General features: G+C 28.5%; 2 protein-coding genes across 6 annotated transcripts in view; both read left to right on the top strand.

The window, feature by feature from the left end:
- Nucleotides 1-9,070, top strand: part of LOC136080468 (ciliary-associated calcium-binding coiled-coil protein 1-like) — a 32,118-nt gene extending 23,048 nt beyond the window's left edge. For 3 of the 5 annotated variants that reach the window (XM_065797133.1, XM_065797132.1, XM_065797134.1), the window contains one exon: nucleotides 8,653-8,881. In XM_065797133.1, the coding sequence (XP_065653205.1) occupies nucleotides 8,653-8,727 (75 nt within the window). In that variant the 3' untranslated portion in view covers nucleotides 8,728-8,881. Of the gene's footprint in view, nucleotides 1-8,652; nucleotides 8,882-8,932 lie in introns of those variants that run through there. The other 2 variants (XR_010638474.1, XR_010638473.1) reach the window with 1 other exon arrangement.
- Nucleotides 9,071-9,775: 705 nt separating this feature from the next.
- LOC136080469 (MRN complex-interacting protein-like) lies at nucleotides 9,776-13,713 on the top strand. Its single transcript, XM_065797135.1, has 3 exons — nucleotides 9,776-9,944; nucleotides 10,077-10,389; nucleotides 12,999-13,713. The coding sequence occupies exons 1-3, from the start codon at nucleotides 9,885-9,887 to the stop codon at nucleotides 13,343-13,345; spliced, it is 720 nt and encodes a 239-aa protein (XP_065653207.1). The 5' UTR covers nucleotides 9,776-9,884; the 3' UTR covers nucleotides 13,346-13,713.
- Nucleotides 13,714-21,608: the final 7,895 nt, after the last annotated feature.

Below are 21,608 nucleotides of genomic sequence, written 5' to 3'. Positions count from 1 at the left end.
ACTGGCTCCCTCACTCACCCAACCTGTCGATATGTGACTTCTTTTTGTGGGGATACTTGAAATCAAAAGTGTACATGAACAAGCATTGCACACTCGATGACCTTAAGAATTTCATTCGTCAGGAAATTGAAGCCGTGCCGAATGAATTGTTGGAGAGAGCCATCCGTAATTTTCAGAAGAGGATCCAAATTTGTATCCAGCAAGAAGAACGTCATCTCAAAGAAATTATTTTCCGAATCTAAATATGGTATGTAATTTTAAAAACTGCATTAAAAAACCTATCATTTAATACTTGTTTTTATTATTTTCAACCCATTGTGTCCCAGTAATTCAATATTGAAAAACATGCGTTTCCTCTGCACCACCCTGTATATCTATATACAACCCTTGGGATTAGGAAAAATGAGGCCGGCAATTTATTGCTGACTTCAAACCGTAAGTGGTTAGCATCAGATCAGCAAAAAAAATTTGACTCAAAGGGGTTGCTATAAAACATAGAAACAAGGTCGAAGATTTTTTGCCGACCTCAAACACATTTAGACCTGCAGTTAGGTCGGCATTACAGAAGGCCAACCCTTTTTCTGTATATATATATATATATATATATATATATATATATATATATATATATATATATATATATATATATATATATATATATGTATATATATTTATATATTGTATATAATGTATACATATATATACTTACATATATACATATACAACCCTCGGAATTAGGAAAAATGAGGTTGGCAATAATTTGCCGATATATATAATATATATATATATATATTTATATAAAAAGAAACAAAAATAGATATCAGGAGTAAGAAAAAGACAGGCATGATAAAGATCTTTAACTTAGCAGTCTTTAACTTTGTAATGGAATTGATACAGTGTTTCCATGAGAGGTTAGCAGTGAAAGTTAATCCTATAAGGGTTAAAATAGAGGAATCAACAAGACTGTTGGCAGTTTATCAGTTTATGAATATTAACAATATTACAATAATTATTATTAGTAAGCAACTTATGTATATATACATATGTATACATAAGTTGCATATAAAAAACTTAGTTTTGTTTGGATTAAAACTCAACAACCATTGAAATATTTAGTTAAGCACTTGTTATATAGTTTAGAAAGTATTCAGGAGAGTACTAAAAAACACCTTTGTTAGACACTTTTGTAACAGTGCAGTTTGTAACACTTCAGTTTGAAATACTTTAGTTTGTAACACTTCAGCTTGTAACACTTCAATTTGAAACACTGCAGTTTTAGTTGTGTTTAAGAAATAACTTTAACAACTTAAGCCAGAGTGATTAGGATGTCTAGTAATCATTTTTCTGTTTCTCTGAGATGACTTTAAAAGTCTAGCCATTACATTCAGGAGATGAATTAAAGAAAAAGTTTTGTTGCTAATAGTTTTACTTTACTCCTTTGATAGGTAATAAGATCAGAGCCATGCTTGAGAGAATGTTATGTTTTTGTTGCTATTAGTGATTTTCCGAAACTTTCTAGAACTTCTCAGATAGATATGAGAATAAATAATTGAACAATAACAAAACAAACAAAAGCATTATACAGTACCTTTTTTTATCGATAAAATATATCTAGCAATAATAAAAAGATCTTTTTAGGAGGCACATTTTTTAGTAGAAATACAAAAGAGCATCATTAAAGCTCAAAAACCATCACAAAGAAAAGAAAGGAATTCCAGTTATAAGTTAGATGTAAGAAGTGTGATGATAGGGTGAGTCTGATGAAGAAGTATGAAATAAAAGTTTTAATAAGATTGTAGCATGGTCCCAACCTTCCAAAAAAAAAAACAAGGAAAAACTGAGTGCAAACTCGGGTCAAATACAAGATTCATATCAAGGAATGAAGGTAAGTAATTAGGTATAGGTAAGTAATTAGGTATAGGTAAGTAATTAGGTATAGGTTTAATTAGGTAGTAATTAGATTTTAATTAGGGTTGCTACAAAGGCCATGAATATTTGTAGTAAAATGAAGGTAGAATGACACAGTTTGTTAATTTAGTAATATTTTATGTTATTTCAATCATATCAGATAGAAGTTGAAGAGAAGTTTACTCAGTCATATCAGATATTATAAGATAAGTAGAGAACTCAGTAAGACTCAATCATATCAGATAGTGCGTCAAATAATCAGATAGTGTATGACATCCTAAGTCATAAGATATGCAGTTGTCTCAGCCCTTGCTAATCAACTAAATAATGAAGTAACTAAGGCAAAGGGTATTTTAAGTCAAGCCTAACTTTTTCTTTGTTTTGAAAAGCGAATCCTACAAACAGCATTATATTTTTAATGATTACAAAATAAGTTGATGTTAGTGGAGTTGATTCAAACTCTGGACAATTGATTTTTTTTACATTATTGTTATTTATTTTATCATCTGAGCATATATTTTCCAAGTTGTCACTGTCCATAAGTTTAAATTTGCTGATTGAAAACTAGTTGACTAAACTTACTTGGAAATAAACTGAGCTATTTGAACTTTTTCATTAGCTTTAACAAAATCTACAAATAGAAACAGAAAACTTATTGTCAGAAAAGAAAGTATTATATTCAGAAAACTTATTTCTGAATATTATACCTTGGATTAAAGCTAAAGTATTTTAGTTGAAGGATAACTTTTTAAGATTACCTTTGAATCAATCCAAGATAATTTTATAAAAAGCTGTACTTGTCATAATGCAGCTTTATTTAAATGTATTTTTGCCTGTGCAGATTGAACTTTAGCTCAATGAACAGAGTTTATCAATTTAAGAGCTGAATAAGATGTAACAACTAATTAAAGTAAGGAAATGATGTAAATTTGACATGATTGTTCATTCTCACTTGTCAATAGCAAATCCAATTCTATGCATCACATTTAATTTTAATATCTTGTTCTATTCTGAGCTTTTCTTTAATTTGCAAATTGCCTTCAATTTGCAAATTGTTTCTTTGTTCCTGCCCCTTTAGCTTTAACTTAATATTAACTTTTTCCAAATTTTTTCAATTTTTTTATATTAAATAATTTATCACTTTCTTTATTCACTTTGTTTTTATATATTTTTCATTTAATTTAATTATATATTTATATAATTATGTATTTATTATATTATATATTTACATAATATTTATTTATATAATTATATATTTAATATACTATATAATTATATATTTTTAATAATAAATACAGATGAGGAGGCTACTTGTGGTTATAACCCTCTCTCAACTCTTTAACTCCGAAACACGAACCTTGACGAACAAGGCCGCTGCGCGGAGAAACAAGTTGAGTGCGGTACTACCAGGGACGTGGCAGGAATTGAACTCGGAACCTCTCGCTTATGAAGCGGTCGCTCTACCACTTCACCACTACTGCATATATATATATATATATATGTATATATATGTATATACAGAGACGGCTCGTGAGCATTTCTTAGTGTTTACAAACAAAATTGCCGCCCTTATTAATGATCAAATTTTATCAGAACGACATATTTTTTTGGCAATTTTCCATTTACAGTTGATCTTAAACTTTGCCACCTGTGTGCAACAATATATATATATATATATATATATATATATATATATATATATATATATATATATATATATATATATATATATATATATATCCGACAGAATCTAGCATTTTTTACATTTAAGAGGTTCTAACAAAAGAGATTTTAAGAGATGTATGTTTTCTTATCTAAATTATTGAACACTACATACAGAGTGAACACATATGTAAAATAAACATTGTTTTATTAATATTTGGTATGGTATCCACGACCTTTAATCACTCACCTCATACGGCTAGGCATTGAGGCAAAAAGACCATCGATTGTTGTCTGTGGGATATTGTTCCACGCGCCTTGTAACAATACCCACAGGTCATCCAAATTGTATGGTTTCTTTCCCTCAATGCTTTTAGACATGACACTCCATAAATTCTCGATGGGGTTCATGTCTGGACTCTGAGCAGGCCAGTCGAGCACGTCCACTCCATTTTGACAAAGGAAATTGGTTACCTTCTTTGCTTTATGACATCGCGCATTGTCATGCTGGAAGATAAACCGATTTCCTTGTCCAAACAGAGTATCAGCAGATGGTAGCATTGAATCCTGAAGCACCCCAATGTATTGGCCTTGGTTCGTGGACCCAATGCACCGATACAACTGCCCTACCCCGTGTCCAGACATGCACCCCCAAATCATAACACTACCACCGCCATACTTCACAGTTGGTGCAATACAGTCTTTTTTAAACTTTTCACCAACTCTTCTTCTAACAATCAGTCTCTTTGCCCCACAGAATAGTTTAAATAAACTTCATCCAAAAAAATAACGTTTTTCCAGTCCTTGACAGTCCAGTGTTTGTGCTCCCTGGCAAAGACCAACCGTCACCGGATATTGGCGGCAGAGAGCAAAGGTTTCTTTGCTGCCACACACCATCTTAATCCGGCTTTTTTTAGTCTCTTTGGCACAGTTCTGGAGGCCAAATTAACTCCATGTTCCTCCGACAGTCTCCGGCTTAGTTGTGGTGCAGTCAGGCGACGATCTTGAAGTGACATGCGGACCAGCACCCGATCGGTATGAGCTGTCGTCTTCTTTGGCCTTCCAGAACGTGCCTTGTTTGCTGTAGAACCTGAATTCTGATATTTCTTAACAATTTTCCTGATGCCGCTTACAGTAGAACTAAGAATTGTTGCAATTTTACTATAATTTTCACCATTTTCTGCCATGAAAATAGCACGGAGGCGCTCTTCCTGGGACAAGCGACGATATTTTACCATTTTTTCTACAACAAAAAATACTGATAGTAGATCATTAAATTAAACTAAAACAGACAAAATAATATTAATACTGATAGTGAAGCTGTCAAAATGGAAGCAGATGCTAATAAAACACAAAAAAGTTGGCTAAAGTAAAAAAACTTGGTGGAGAATACCTTAAAACTCAATAGTTACCCTTGACTGCTGGTTCTCAGTAACCATATCAGGCTTTAGATGACCTTAAATGACCTTAAATGGTATATACTGACTCAATATGTGATTGGTAATACAATGATCACATATTTTCTACCAATTAATAATGATGACATTAATATCACAATGAAGGCACATCACTTACCTTTACTGTCTTGTTTCCTATGCTTAAAATATGATAAACAACCTTCCAATGTGTTATATTAATTTATCTAAAAAAACATGTGCTTGTTGCTAAGCTAAACAGGAAGTGCAAAGATATTGACGTGTCAACACAACAGAGATCAATAAATGTAGCTATGACGCTTTCATCTGGTAATTATTTGGACAAAAGTTGCAGTGATTTAATTTCTGCTGTATTTGTCCTTACTTTGTGTCGCCACTGTATATACAGGCCTTGGCAGGAGTAAATGAGTGCAAAAGCAGAAAAAAGCTCACCTAAAATGGACATGGAGAGCCATGCAAGCAGCTCTCCATGTTCATTTTATGTGTGAGCATGGTAGAATGTTTGACAATCCAGAAGTTCAGGTTTAAATCCACCCTTCACCCTCCGGAAGAGAGTTGTAAATAAAATTAAAAAAGAGAATTTAAAAAAAATTTCAAATCAAAAAACAAAAAGAAACTTTATTGTATGTTCAATAAACGCTAAAAAATGTCAATTTATAATTTCAGTGGGTATTTGTCTTGCCATATATAATCAAATAGATTAATATTTTCTAAATAGCGTGTCTCCATATAAACAGTATTTATCAATCCAAAATTTAGGTAACAGCATGAAATTTGAATGTTGACTGAGTTATTATGTTGTGGTAATAAAATACACAGGTCACAAAAAATCACATCTTTATATATGATATGCTCATTCTCAATATTTAAGGGTACATTTAACCATTTTTCAATCACAAATTTTTAATGAGTAAAAAAATGTAACAATATTGTTCAATTTTTAGGCGCTTGAAGAGCTTTCATAGAATCATCTAAGAATAAAAGTAACACATATGTAACACATCATGTAAAAGTAACACATCTGTGATGCAAAGTAACACATCTTTGATGCAAAGTAATACATCTGTGATGCACATAAAATAAAGATTTTACTTTTTTTATCTAACTTGAAGTTGTAGAACTTGCTTCAAAAATATCACATTTTTTTATGTTTTATTCATGTGATACAACTTATGATTTTATATAATCATCTTTAAAAATGGTTTCCAAACATAAATTTTTTTCTCTTTTTGATTTTCAATTTTTACTGATTATAAAGTTCTTGTTCATATTTTTTTTTTTTTTAACTTAAGTTAAGGATCTTTTCAGAAATTTTTAGTATACTCAGTGTTTGTATAATGTGTATAATGTGTGCCTGTGGGTTTCAAATAGGTAGTTTTCAATATTTGTTTTTGTCTTCTACATGTAATAAGTTCTTAATTTTAAATGTACTTTTGTGAGTGTTGCACTTACATAGAGTTTTTTTCTTGTTTATTGACTTTAAACCATTTGCCATAAACAAAATTTCATATTCAACAATAAGTCTACTGAATGGTAAGATGTATTATCTGGAGTGATTCAGAGCCCAATTTTCATTTCACTCTATTTACTAAACATAAAGGACTATCTTTCTAAGATAATAAAAATTTTAAAAATAGACACAAAAAGTCATAAAACAAATATCATTGAAAACAATATCAATGAAAACTGGTTGTTGACAATGGTGCAGTGATGATAAATGTATATTGAATATGTATATGTAATATATGTATATGTAATACTCAGGTAGTTAACTTTGTGACTTATTTTCCAAACAACCCTAATCACTTACCATGACTGCTTGATCTGTGTCTTGTCGCTGACCCATACAACCCTAGCTTGTGTTTAATTTCTTGTTGTTTTCTATAAGGTGTTTTGAACAATGCTGTGATCCCTTTAAATCTTTTATCTCGTACTTCTTTTTCAGACTCACCCTCTCTGCCAATATTGTTGTTATTGGTGACTTTAATTCTCATCACACTGAATGGCTTGGCTTTAACACTGCTGCCATTAAAGCCCATAACTTCTATATTTCTCTATCTCTTACTTAGGTAGTCAGCTTTGTGACTCATTTTCCAGACAACCATTATCACTTACCTTCACTCCTTGTTTTGTGTCTTGTCTCTGACCCTAACTTGTGTTGAGTTTCTCCTTGTTCTCATTTAGGTGATTTCAATCATGCAATGATTTCTATAATCTTTTATCTCATACTTCTCTTTCAGACTCACACAATCATCACACTACTTACTTCTACCCTAAAGTTGACTGGTATTCTTTTCGTGATTTTCTTTGTAACGATCCTTGGGTTGACATACTCTTCCTGCCATGCTAGTTAAACAGGCTAATCTGTTGTTAGACATCCAAATTACTCAGGCTACCATTGGTAAAGTCATTTCTCAATTAAACATTTCTACAGTTTGTGGTCCAGACAATATTCTTGTCATAGTCTTGCAAAAGTGTTCACTAGAATACTGTAATACTACAAAAGTGTTCACTCTTTAATTCTAAACTATTTAATAAGTGCTTGGCGGGATCTTGTTTTCCTGCCTGCTTAAAAATGGTATCTGGTTCTAATTTTTTAAAACTCTGGAGAACACTCTGACCCCTCCAACTATTGTCCAATTAGTCTTTTGTCTATTATCTCTCTATTATTAACGATGTCTTTGAGTCCTTAATTAACAAGTTTCTAACATCTCGTCTTCAGTCTTACTCTCTTTCAGAAGTTACTCTCTTCTCTATAAATCAATACTGTTTTTCACTTTATACTATGACTTGTATCTTGTACATACATACATACATACATACATACATACATACATACATACATACATACATACATACATACATACATACATACATACATACATACATACATACATACATACATACATACATACATGCATACATGCATACATGCATACATGCATACATACATACATGTATACATCAGCTCTGTATCTACATATTAAACATACATAGACTCATCAACTGTTAATTATCCATACACATTTGTTTAAGAATATAGGACTCAGCCATGCATATATATATATTTTTTATTTTTTTTACTCTGATTCACTACCAACAAGGCTGCAAGCATCCACTATTAAGTTGGGAGTTACTAGAAAAAAAAGAATAGAGTTATAGAGCAAGGAAACAGTTGACAGAAGATTTGAAAAGTTGTAGGTTGTATGAATCAGGAAAACATGAAAACAGGAGAGAATTCCAAAGGGTTGAATTGTGGGGAATAAAGCTATGTGAATAAAAGTCAGTAGCAAACACTGTAAAAAAATTATTTTAAGAATAAACCAGACAGTTTTTTTTTCATTTTTGAGCATAGGTTATTTTATTTTTGAATACAAAATTATCAATATCAGTTGCGGATTTGTGAGTTAACAATTACCAGTGCTTCTAGTGGTTTATGTTACTAAATTTTTGTATCAGTATTTAAGATTATTTTAATTATAAAATGGTTTTGCAACTTCAATGAGGAAAAAAACTTTAACATTCAGCAAATATTTTGGGGGTTTTTACTACAACAAGTGGTACAATCATTCTTTTCTTCAAAACGATCTGGGTTCATCGGTGAGAAAGTTATATTATCTTTATACGTACTTTTTAATATTTTTAGCATAATTTGAGGCAGAAAATTGAAGATAAAGAAGCATCACTTTTGAAAGTCTTACAAAAGTTTACTTTGTCGTGAATGCTGATGATAATGTCATGTTGGTTTGCGATATTTCAATAATTTTTTTAATTAGTAAATATTTTAATTGTCTACATTTTGAGTTAAAAATTTGTTTATATTTGTATTATAAAATTTATTTATATTTATATTAATTACATTTTGTTAACAGTTATGCTTAAACTATTTTTTACTATTAAAATGTTTCTTCTAATTTTAAAATGAGATTCAATTCTCCATGGTGTTGCATCATAGAATCCATGGTATTGCATCATAGTATCCATGGTATTGCATCATAGTATCCATGGTATTTGTATGAAATCATAAGATTATAGTTATTAGTTAGTGAATAGTATAAAATTATATATTTTTTAAATTTGTGATTAAAAAAATAGAGAAATTCTTGTTTTATGTTTATGACATTACTTTTATGACATCATTTTACTATACTAAAAATAGAACAAGACATCACAAAGTGAATTACATTAGTTTTATTGTCTACATTTCTATTTGTTTTTTTATTTTTTACTGTAATAATCTTTATGTAACTATTGTAGAAACAAATTTTCGTGATGTAGATTGCAAGTCATTAAGATTGAATTACAAAAAGTCAGAATTGCAAAAGATAATCCCAGATATCCCAATATCAGGGATTATCTTTTTCCGGATATCCGGATTTCCGAATATTTCTCTCAACTTTTAATTTTTCCGGATAACCAAAACGTTTTCCATACATTCAAGTTTAGGTATATATTTTTGCAATATATTTCTTTTTTAAGCTTTATTACTTACCACTCACACAAAACTAAAAAAGTTTGAAAAAAATTAGAAACAACTCAGCTAAAAGCAAAGTTAAGTGGAAAATATATTCCAGATTTTTTCCGGATATTTTACCCAAACAATTTTCCGGATTTTTAAAATATGGTCTGGATAATCTATGCAATTTATATATATATATATATATATATATATATATATATATATATTTATATATATATATATATATATATATATATATATATATATATATATATATTGTGTAAATATTATGTAAATTTTATGACTCATGTATTGATTATGATAATAATAAATACATGAGTCATAAACTTTACAACTATTATCTTAATTATGTGGAATAAGTGACTATACTAAAAAGGCTTCATAGAAAAAGTAAAAAAATGACACAAGAATTTCAAGTATTGCAATGTTACAAATGCAACACATTTCAAGTAAATCAGGTAATATAAAAACATTTTTTTTTGTAATAAATAATGACATAGTGAAATAAATAGTGAAATAAATTTTTGTAATAAATAATGACATAGTGAAATATAAATTGCAAAATGCTCTTATATTTATAATTTGTTAAGGTTAAAAAAAGCACAAATAAGTGGCGATGTAAAATTTGCGATGAAAAGCAATCAGTCAGAGTTGTTCACTTTGTTGGGATAGCAAAAGATTGTCGTCAACACTGTCAAGAGCTCAATTTAAAAAAAGGAAATGATCTTGAGAAGAAGAGTCTTACTAATCTTCATCATCTTGCTGAATCTGTTTGTTTATGTAACAATGACTGTAGTATTTTTCCGTGTGACAATGTTGAAAGTTTATTAGGCTCTAGTGATCAACTCAACAGCACATCTAACAGATGGCTAAAGTTTTGCACTAATTCATTAGAAAACGAAGGTATGAAAATATTTAAACATCCTCATTATCAAAATAGTATTAATATAATGCTCAAATAATTTTTAACAGAAAGTTAAAATGTCTGGTGTCTGATAAAAATTATCCAAAAGATCTTTTAGTAAATAATAGTTTTTATTACTTATATAATATATCGTTATATATATATATATATCGTTATTTATATATATATATATATATATATATATATATATATATATATATATATATATATATATATATATATATATACACACACACATGAACACTGATACCATATGATGTAGATACACACAAATACGTATATATATGTATATATATATATATATATATATATATATATATATATATATATATATATATGCATGCACACTTATACTGTATGATATATATACACACAAATACGTAATATATATATATATATATATATATATATAATATTTAACAATTATAATATTTAATCACAGTTTAATTATTACAAAGCATATCTCTAGAGCGCTCTTCCGATGTCAGCTTTGTTTATGGCAAATAACTTTTAGCATAGAGAGGCAGAAAGGCTTGATGTAATATTAGTATCAGAAAAACAGACCTTATTAATTAACATGTTTAGATAATTATTAATTAACATGAGATAATTATATTAAAGATATTTGTATTTAAAGATAGTTGTAACTAAAATCATGTAAAATATTTGTTAATTAAAAATAAACCTTAACATATTTAGAATTTAACAATTAAGTTTATTAAACTACTAAGACTATTAGGATTTAAAAATAGTTTAAAATACTTTAAAAAATAAAAATGAGATTTATTTATTTTTTATTATTATTTTTTTTTAACATCTTCGCTTCCAACAAGGCTGCGAGCAGCCACTAATTAAAGTTGGAAGTTACTGAAAGAGAAAAGATGAAGATTGTAGAGCAAGATAACGATTGACGGACGACTTAGAGGATTGCAAATTATATGAATCAGGAAAACAAGATAAAGGAAGCGAATTCCAAAGAGCTGATGTTCGAGGAAAAAAACTAGACGAATAAGCGTTTTTGGAGCACTTAGGAACAGTCACAGAAAAAGGATGACACTTAATTGAATGACGAGTTACACGAGAATGAATTTTAGTAGATGGCACAAGAGACGCTAGCTCTTCAGAGCAGTGGCCATATAGTATTTGTAGAAAAGAGAAAGAGAAGCAACATTACGACGATGTGATAATAGTTAGAAGTTGGCTGCAAGAGCAGGTCCAACTATGTTTACAATGCGTTTTTGCACCTTGTCTAAAAGAGAAAGGGCATCGTTAGAAGATATTAGTAAACAGCGTTTATATCTAACATAATTGTCATTCAAACTTTTGTAACAAATATTTTTACATAATCATCATTCAAAAGTTAATGTGGTTTTTTATAAAGTTTATAACTTCTTTTATCTTACCGCTTTTGAATAATTTGAAAGTTAAAAAAGGATAAAAAGTTATTTAAAATCGCTAACTGCTTACATAAAATTGCTGCTTACATAATATTATATACGTATATATATATACATATATATATATATATACATATATATATATATATATATATATATATATATATATATATATATATATATATATATATATATATATATATATATACATATATATATATATATACGTATATATATATATATATATATATATATATATATATATATATATATATATATATATATATATATATATTTTATATATATATATATATATATATATATATTTTATATATATTTTATAAATCGCTCTACACTTAACGCTTTAAAACAAGGCCTGTATATATTATATACGTATAAATATATATATACGTATATATATATATATATATATATATATTTATATATATATATTTATATATATATATATATATATACGTATATATGTATATATATATATATTATATATATATATTTAATATATATATATATTATATATATATATATATATGTAATATATATATTATATATATGTAATATATATACATATATTATATATATATATATATATATATATATATATATATATATATATATATATATATATATATATATATATATATATATATATATATATATATATATATATATATATATATATATATATATATATATATATATATATATATGGGTCAAATCATTATATTTCAAACAATTTGAAGAAAACCTTATGGGTCACCATCTCTGATTTTCCTGATTATTACATATTGTTATGTGCACTATGTAGAAAGGATAAATTCGAATTTTCAGACTTCCAAGTACAACGGTTAAGAAATTAAAGCCTTAGAAACATGACACAGCCCCCCTCGATTTACAAATGGTGAAAACAGACTACTTCAGAGCTGTATAACTTTTTTCTCACTTTCAACAAGTTTCTCATTTTTTCTAGAACAATAAAATAATGCATATATATATATATACATATATAAATTAACGAAGTTAATATATATATATATATATATATATATATATATATATATTAACTTCGTATAACACATATATTTTATATATATATATATTAACTTTGTATAATACATATATTATATATGTATAGATTAACTTTAAAACTGTTAAAAAATTGTTATTTTTAGGATCGGATGACGAGGATTTAAATCAATTTAATGTACAGATGAGGAAGTCGTCGAATAAAAAAAGAAAATTGAACATAAAAAAGAGTTATATTTGTGATGAAAAATTTCAAAAAGCAAATGATGAATATAAGGAGTACGAAAATAAAAAATTTAAAATTGTTCGTAATTTAAACTTAAAAGAAAATGCAAAAAAAGACGATCAAAGCATAACTGAACTAAATTTGGAAAGTAAATCACACGTTTTATCTGGTACAAATTTAAAACTAAAGAGCGTATCTCAAAATAAGCAACAGGAAACTACAATTAAAAGTGAAACTTCAAAATGGTCCCGTTATGTTTCTTCATAAATGTTGCATCAATTATTCACAATGAATATTGAAAATAAACGTTGTAACAAACACGGAAAACAGTAACGATTGCGTAAAGCAGTTACAAACGCGGGAAACAAAATGCGTAACAATAAATAATCTTTCAGATTTTTCATTGGTTTTTTTTCTTCTTGAAAAAACAACAGCTGTTAAAATTCAAGATGTGTGTTAAAAGATGTGCAAGCTATGCAGTTGTACGACTTATACTAAACGGACGGATAAACTGCGCATAATATTATGCTTTTGAGTCATTAAGTGCTTTGTTATTGAAAGCATTACTCCGAAACAAATGCTTTTTTTTTCTGTATTTAGAATTTGATCAATATTCAAAATAATTTTTTTTTAAAGCTGTTTATTTAGGATCTGTGTGAGTATGGTCACTGTGACTATGGACCATTTCATTGGGTTTGATGGTGTTACATCTGGAATTTATTTTACTGATAAAACATTGGTACATTATAGTAATATAGTTTATTTATATTACATATCAGTTTCATTTCCTACAAACACATCATCCCGCCCCCACCCACATCGCCCTCCTTAAAATCGCCTCTAGTTGCATTTTATAGAGATATTAAGGTCATTATTATTAAAACTTTGAATAATATCTTTTTATTTTACTGTTTTCACGAGGTGACCTCTAGCATTTTTAAAAACCGCTATCCTTTTGGCAAATGCCAAAATCTTTTTTGTTATAATGCTGGGATAGCTGAAAAAAAAAAGAAAATCCGACAAGCTCACATACCTTTGCGCCGTCAAAAGCACTCATTGCAACATCAAATAAGCCACTGTTTTTTTTTAGTCCAATGTCATTATTAAACAACAACGATTTTCGGGCTTCTTTAAATATTAATTTATCTTCGTTTATAATTATTACATATTTCTTAGCAAATTTATCCCGTCATGTAAAAGATTTTCATTAATAGAAGGATTAAAATCAATAATGTCAAAAATTGGAATTTCGTAAAAATCTTTATTTTTAATACCTCTACAATGTTTTGAGTGCTTTTTACGTTAATTGAGACCGAATATTTTTCAACTAGCAATAACATTAGATAAATTTACTGATTCTTCCGATTTTATTTTTCATTGGATTTAAAAGGCGCACAGTAGGTTTGTTTATAAAATCTTTTTTTTTTTGTTTCTGATCTTTTAAATTGATTAAGCACCTAAATAATGCAGAAACGAAGTTAATTAACTAGAGTTCTGCTAAAAATATCATGATTTTTTAACTTAATTTTCCCGTTCATATTTAACAGGCTATGAGGGGCGTCGCTGAGATTGATGTCACCCAGGGCGGTAAACTTTTGGTGTCACCTCTCTAGACTAACAGGTGAAACTAAAAAAAGTCCTCTATATCTAGAAAATTCTAAACTAAAAAAAAGTAAAGTTTATATATTTTATTTAAGTATTTCATGGAAGAAGTAAATTAAACAATTATCACTTGATTTCATAACTCTAGTGGAAACAATTTAATTACTAATATACTTATTATTTATATCAAGACGAATACTCCAGACAATCAAGACCAATACTCCAAGCTTCAAGACCAAGACAGTTAAATATGAATCTCGAGATCTACATCTCTGTATTCAGGCACGTTATACTTTTTTAAAGTTTTTTATCACGTCCTGGTATCTAATCTTTAATGTTACATTTATTCTTTAGATTTACATTTTAAGTTTTAATGTATGATTTGTTGTAAACTTTTACAATTTTGATTTTAATATTAACATTTAAAACTATAAGTTGCAGTCGTGGTGTAATAGTTAGAGTTCTGGAGGTCCGTGGTTTGAAGGTCCGTGGTTTGAAGGTCCGTGGTTTGAAGATCCGTGGTTTGAAGCCGGCTCTAGCCATATGCAATATTGGTAAGGAAGGAAGTGTGATCTGTGATAAGACCGTTAGGACTTTTTGAAGCACCTATATAGCTAAATTGTTAAAAAACTGTTAAGGTTCTGATGATAAGATCATTATGATCTTCTTTCAGAAACCTTCTTTGTTTTTGTAAAATATAATATGTATGCTTTATTTAAATGATTTTAAATCGTGTTTTAAGTCAAACAATCTTACTCAACGTAGTTAACGCAAACTAGTAAAACTTATTTTGAAATTCTTTATAAAAATCTCATCTTTGACAATCTATAACTTTTTATGCTTTAAACGAAATGAAATAAATGAAAATTTATTTTTGTTTAATACAACTTATAATCTGCTTGTATTTTAAAAAAGTTTTTCTTTTTTTGTTTATATTAAATTTAAAACTTTTAAGTCTCTTTTTAAACTTTTTTAGGATTTTGCTCTGTAAGCTCAGATCAAAAGAGCTTTTACGAAGTGTTTAAGTCAATAAATTTTCTTAAAAGCATGTTTTTTTCACTCAAAGTTATAATGTTCTCCACTTAATAAGTAAAAAGTAAACAAAAAAATAAATGCCGGAAAAAGTAGCAGCTTTTTTCCTTCTATTTCCTTGAGGAGTTATTGTCTAAATATCTTCGTAATAGTTAAAATAATTCCAGCGCCGAAATAATAATAAAGTTCTCAACTAAAAATAGCGTTCAAGAACTTATTATATAACATAAAAAAGAAAAAGAAAACTTACACGCAAGAGAGCAAGATAATTTTACTGAGAAAAAAAAAATGAAACAAAAGGTAAGTTTTTTTATAATATGGCTTTTTATCGATAAAAAGCCATATTACTGTCTAGAAAACCAATATGGATCACGATTAATCGAGGAGATGTTTAACTATTTAAAGTGTGACATTTATACATTTGAATAAAAATTTTCAAAAAACATCAACCCAATCTCAGAAAACTCAATTCGAAACCTTCAAGAACGATTATTTGCTAAAATCGTTGAGACATTTTGTTCAGATAAATTTAATGAGGTAAACATAATGCGAGACCTTACAAATCCATGTGAAAAGAGTGTTCATGAAAGATAAAAAACAAGTTTATATTTAGATACTCTCAATCACATTATATGAAAAACAATTTCACAAAGAAATTGTTAAAGTAATTATCCCAATGATAAATTTTTAACTAAATCAGTATAGAAGTTGTTACATATTTCAAAGGAAATAAAATCTGGATAAGTATATGAGGTTCTAAATAAATTTGAAAAATTGCACGTAGTCCATTATTTTTTGTGTTTTCTCTTTTAATTTATCTAGCTGTTTATTTGGCAGACCAGATATTTTACGGAAATATCTTGATTGTTTTAACTAATAACTGACTGACGGCAATTTCTTGTAGTGGTGCTCACTACAATAAATATTTAATTAGTAAAAAATTAATTTATCAAATAATTTTTGAAAATATATTGGGATATAAAAAATAATTACAAAAAAGAAATTTCATGCGTAAAAAATAATTTCAAACAAAATATAGTTGTTTTTAACTATCGTTAATCATAATAAATAAATTCATCAGATAAAGCTCCCGCAAATTAATATTTCATTTTAGCTTCGAAAAATAAATAAGTGACGTATTGAAAATACTTAAAATAGTCAGACTTCGTTGTTTAATTATTGATTAAAAATCTTTTCTAAAGTAACGCAAAATCTTTTTTAAAGTAATGCTGTAGGAACAAAAAATTTGACGTCAAAAAGTTCTGTAAAGTTTTATTGAACTTTGACAATATTTCTTTGTTTTTACACACACACACACACACACACACACACACACACACACACACACACACACACACACACACACACACACACACACACACACACACACACACACACACACAGGGCAACGTAGAGTTGTTAACTGGAAGATTTCATAAAATTTCGGAAAAATAAAAATCTTTCGGAAGGATATTAAGAATCAGGCATGTTGTTTTTCAAAAATTTTTTCTAAAATATTTTCCCTTTAAAAAACAAAAAAGTTAGGGTGGATAGGTGGGAAGAGCAAATGTTCCCCCCTTGTTGGTCCTGGAAAATGCTTTAACATGCAACATCCCAACGTTATTGGGACTATATAACTGCTGAAAGTTTTAAAGCTCAATCTATTTTGGAGGGTGTTAAAAAATTAATTGCAAAATTTTGTACCAAAAAAATACGACTCTTCCCCGGTTCTTCATCCCTAGAAACAAACATATATTTAACATAGAAGCTCACCAAGACTATACAAACGCTGAAAGTTTCAGAGCTGTTACTAGTCTAAAAGGTTGTGATAAATTAATTGCAAGAATTGATAAGAACTGACAACGGTTAAACAACACATGAAGTTAAATTAAACTGTGCAATGGAACCAAATATTTTACTGGATTTTTATATATAAGAGTATAAATATTAAATCTCCATTTCTGCAAAGCCAAAAGTCGAAACAACCAACCAAAAGTCGGTACTTAAAATATATAAATATATATAAACACTGGCGTAGCGACAGGGAGCAAAAGAAGGAAAATTTAAATGTGTGTGTATATATATATATATATATATATATATATATATATATATATATATATATATATATATATATATATATATACACTTGATTTCATGTTACAAAATTCTGAACAATTAGTTTGTTTTCATTATCAAATTTATTTTTAATTAACAAGTAAAGTAACATTCTATTTTTATTTTGATATCTTAAGATCATTATGTTCATTAATGCGGTGGCGACGTAGGTAGAGCGCTCGCCTCATAAGCTAAAAGTTCTGAGTTCAATGTGAACTCAGAACTTTTAGCTTATGAGGTGGGGCCACATCCCACGCTCAACTTGTTTTTCGGCGCAGCGGCCTTTTTTGGTCAAGATTGGTGTTTTGAAGTTATATAGTTGGGAGAGGGTTGTAACCACAACTAAAAACACCCTCCTTAATAGAAGTGGCCTTCATTGCCTTTGGGTGAATAAATTTAAAAAAATAATAATAATTTACAAAGTATTAAGAAATAATTTAAAATGTCAATTTTTTATATAGAGTAATCCTTCGTAATCCTACGCAATCCTACGTAATTTATTGTTTTAAAAAAAAAATTGATCACTTTATCTCAGTCAATGAAGAAATATTCACACAATGGAAAACAAAAACTGCTGCGATTTCAAAAATAAAATCTCTTAACTTATTATATATAGCATGATTTATGCACTTTAAAGACAACTTCATTGTTTAGAATAAACACGCTCTATTGGTACTGGCACAGTCACCATTTTAAGTACATTAACTAAATTAAAATTAGTTAAAAGTGCTTATTAAACTTGTCAATTAGGGTTTTTGTAAAATCCAAAAATAAGTATATTAACTTGTTGCTAGTTATTTACAACATACAAATCAAACTGGTTGTTTACGAACGGTACACTAGGTAAAGCTTACTATGGCTTCATTAAACTTTGAAACATCTATTGAGCGGGAGAACTGCATGTAAAATTGCTGTACTAAAAGCAGTTTTTTGTACTGAAAATAATATAAATATATATTTAAATACATTCAAGACTCAATTTTTTGAAGCAAGCATCAATGAATACTCTTCCGTAAATGTCAGGAGTTTTGACCAAATCATCAACAGTGACAAGAATAATCAAATAATTCTCTGTAAATACGGTTCCAAGAGTCCTCTTAAAGTAACCGAAAATAATGAAAAAATAAACTACACAGTAGACAACTGCGTAAATGCTGCTGGATTTGCACTGAAATCGTTTATAATTTTTAAAAGTCAAGCACCTTATAGTAACCTTTGTAAACAGCAGGCTTAAAAATGCAGAATATAAAACTTCACAGACAGGTTTGATAAAGGACAAACAGTTCATTCAATAGATGACTTATTTATTTCAACTTCCAAAAAAATTTCTGGTACCCATGTACTTGATGGCTACAGCACAAACGTTAGATAACAAATTGCTCTTCTTTATATTGAATACGCCTAGCTCATATGCCAACCGACTCATTCATCGCTTATTCTTCAGCCTCTAGATGTTGGTGTGTATTTGCATGTTAAAAAGGTTTGTCTCAAAATATTAGACGAATATTACACTTACTAACTATGCAGGAATTTATTTAAAAATGAATTCTTTCAGCCCCAATCAACCCTCTTTATCTTTGGTAAATGTATTACGTATTTTCAAATTACAGCAGGATTTCAAAACACAGGCTTATTTTCGCTGAACATAAAAAAAAATTATATTGAAAATTGCAGAAATATTTCAACCAACAAAATCTGCTTAATCCGTTCAGAGTTATTCACACTTCTGTTCTATACTTTTCACACTTCTGTTTATAAGTTTCAAGAAAACAGAAAATGAAAAACAAAGAAAACTCAAGAAAGTGCATTACAAGAACAGTTTCAGTGTTGTCATGTCAGCACTGCAAAGGGAAAAAATGTCAGAGTTATCAGACATGAAGGAGAATGTCTCAATTTATCTTTTCTCGGGTAAATTGTCTTCTTTTCAAAATGTCAAAACTAAAACTTGCTTTGTGTTGTGCTACTCCTTTAACTAACCATATTATTTGTGCGTCAACCTACTTCATGGTAAAAATTGTCATGGTTTCTTTGAGTTTTGCATGATGTTAAAGTCTTTGTATGTTCTTAGAGTTCATTTACTTTGTTGTAAGACATATTCGAAAAAACTAGTTAAAAACTAGTTATTTGAAAAGCATCCTAAGATCAAAGGGTTATATTTTTTGCTGGTGGTTAATATTGCTATCGACTTTGTTGTAATAATATCGTAAGTTGCTAAGTTACGAAATGTAGCAATTTACAAGTCATCTTAAAATCGCAATGTATAAAGTTCAATCAATCTCTTCAATATATTACAACCAAAAATTTTTTTTAAGAAATAAAAGACTTGATAAAGTAAATATTTGAGCTTAAAAATTACTTTAAAACTAGTCGGTAGTAGTAAGTTGCTAAGTTACAAAATAATTGTTGTGTCCTTTACCTTACGTTTTAATTAAAATATGAGATTATTTACGAATTAAGCGCTTGGAATCAGGGTTGATATTTTTTTTCTCTCCATCAAAAAAATTGTTTTAGTTTTTAAAAAAGTTTTCTTTTTTTCTTTGCATATTTAGTAGTATGATCGTTTTAACGGTTTTTCGACAAAGTAAATTTTTAACACTTTGCTTTACGTGATTTTGTTCCCAAAGCTTTGTTGTTTCCAAAGTTACGCGTTCAAAAGTATTTAATAAGTTCCGAGGTACCAAATTTTAAGTTTATTGCCCAAAAATTATTTTACTATACAATATTACACAATATCATAGATGCTAGGTCCTAATGATTTTTAGGGATTCCAGACTCCGGGGTCAAAAATAGAGACTAATTGGACTCAGGATTTATTTTTAATAACTTTTTTGAGCTAATTGATCAAAGTTTTTTTTAGGGATGAAACAGTCACTGAAATTTAATGATATCCCTGATTTGCTAGAGTAGACTAAATAAAGTTTTAGTTATGCTGTAAAAAATTATAATTGATTTTTGATTTTATTTCTTTGCTCAAAAAAATAAATATTTCTTTTAGGTTAAAGGAATTTCTAGTAATATAATTTACATAAAGAACTTATTAGCTTTAACTTTACATGCGGTAGTGGTGTAGTGGTTGAGGGCTTGTTTTTTAAGCGAAAAGTTCTGAGTTCCGCTAAACTTGTTTTTTTATACCCTTATTAGTTAAATAACTCACAAAAATAGTTGTTAAAATCGGTATTATAATAACTTGTAAACTAAACGCATAATTAAACCAAAATATCATAATGCGTTTTTAATTTAAATGATTAATTATAGTAACTCAAAAAATATTATGAATTTTATTCTGACGATGTGCTCAGACACATTTAATGGACTTCAATTGCTACACTTGTAAAATGATACTTCGTATATGTTTAAAAAGATAGCTAAGAAAACGACTTAAGGCTTGTCCATAAGTCACGCATTTTTTGACCTTTTTCAATCCCTCCCCCTCATGCCTCGTCACAACATCTTAACTCTTTAGTAAAAAATCCTGTACAAAACCACTCACTCCCCCCTAAGAGCTGAAGTAGTTTATAGACGACCTCTTACATGATTTTCAAACTATCTGTTAGTTTAAAAAATATCATTAGGAAAAAGCTGTGTTGATGTCAAAGTAAAAGAAAAAATATTTTCTTTTACTTTGGCATCAACACAGGTTTTAGGTGTGTAAATTTTTGTGCCTAAGATGCGGTAGTGTAGTGGTAAAGAGCTTGCTTGATAAGCGAGAGGTTCGGAGTTCGATCCCCACCACGTCCCTGGAAGTACCGCGCCCAACTTGTTTCTCTGCGCAGCAGCC

Source organism: Hydra vulgaris, chromosome 05 (assembly GCF_038396675.1).
Source record: "Hydra vulgaris chromosome 05, alternate assembly HydraT2T_AEP".
Classification (NCBI taxonomy): Eukaryota; Metazoa; Cnidaria; class Hydrozoa; order Anthoathecata; family Hydridae; genus Hydra; species Hydra vulgaris.
The sequence above is the reverse complement of the archived record's forward strand: the minus strand, read 5'-3'. Positions and strand labels throughout refer to the sequence as shown.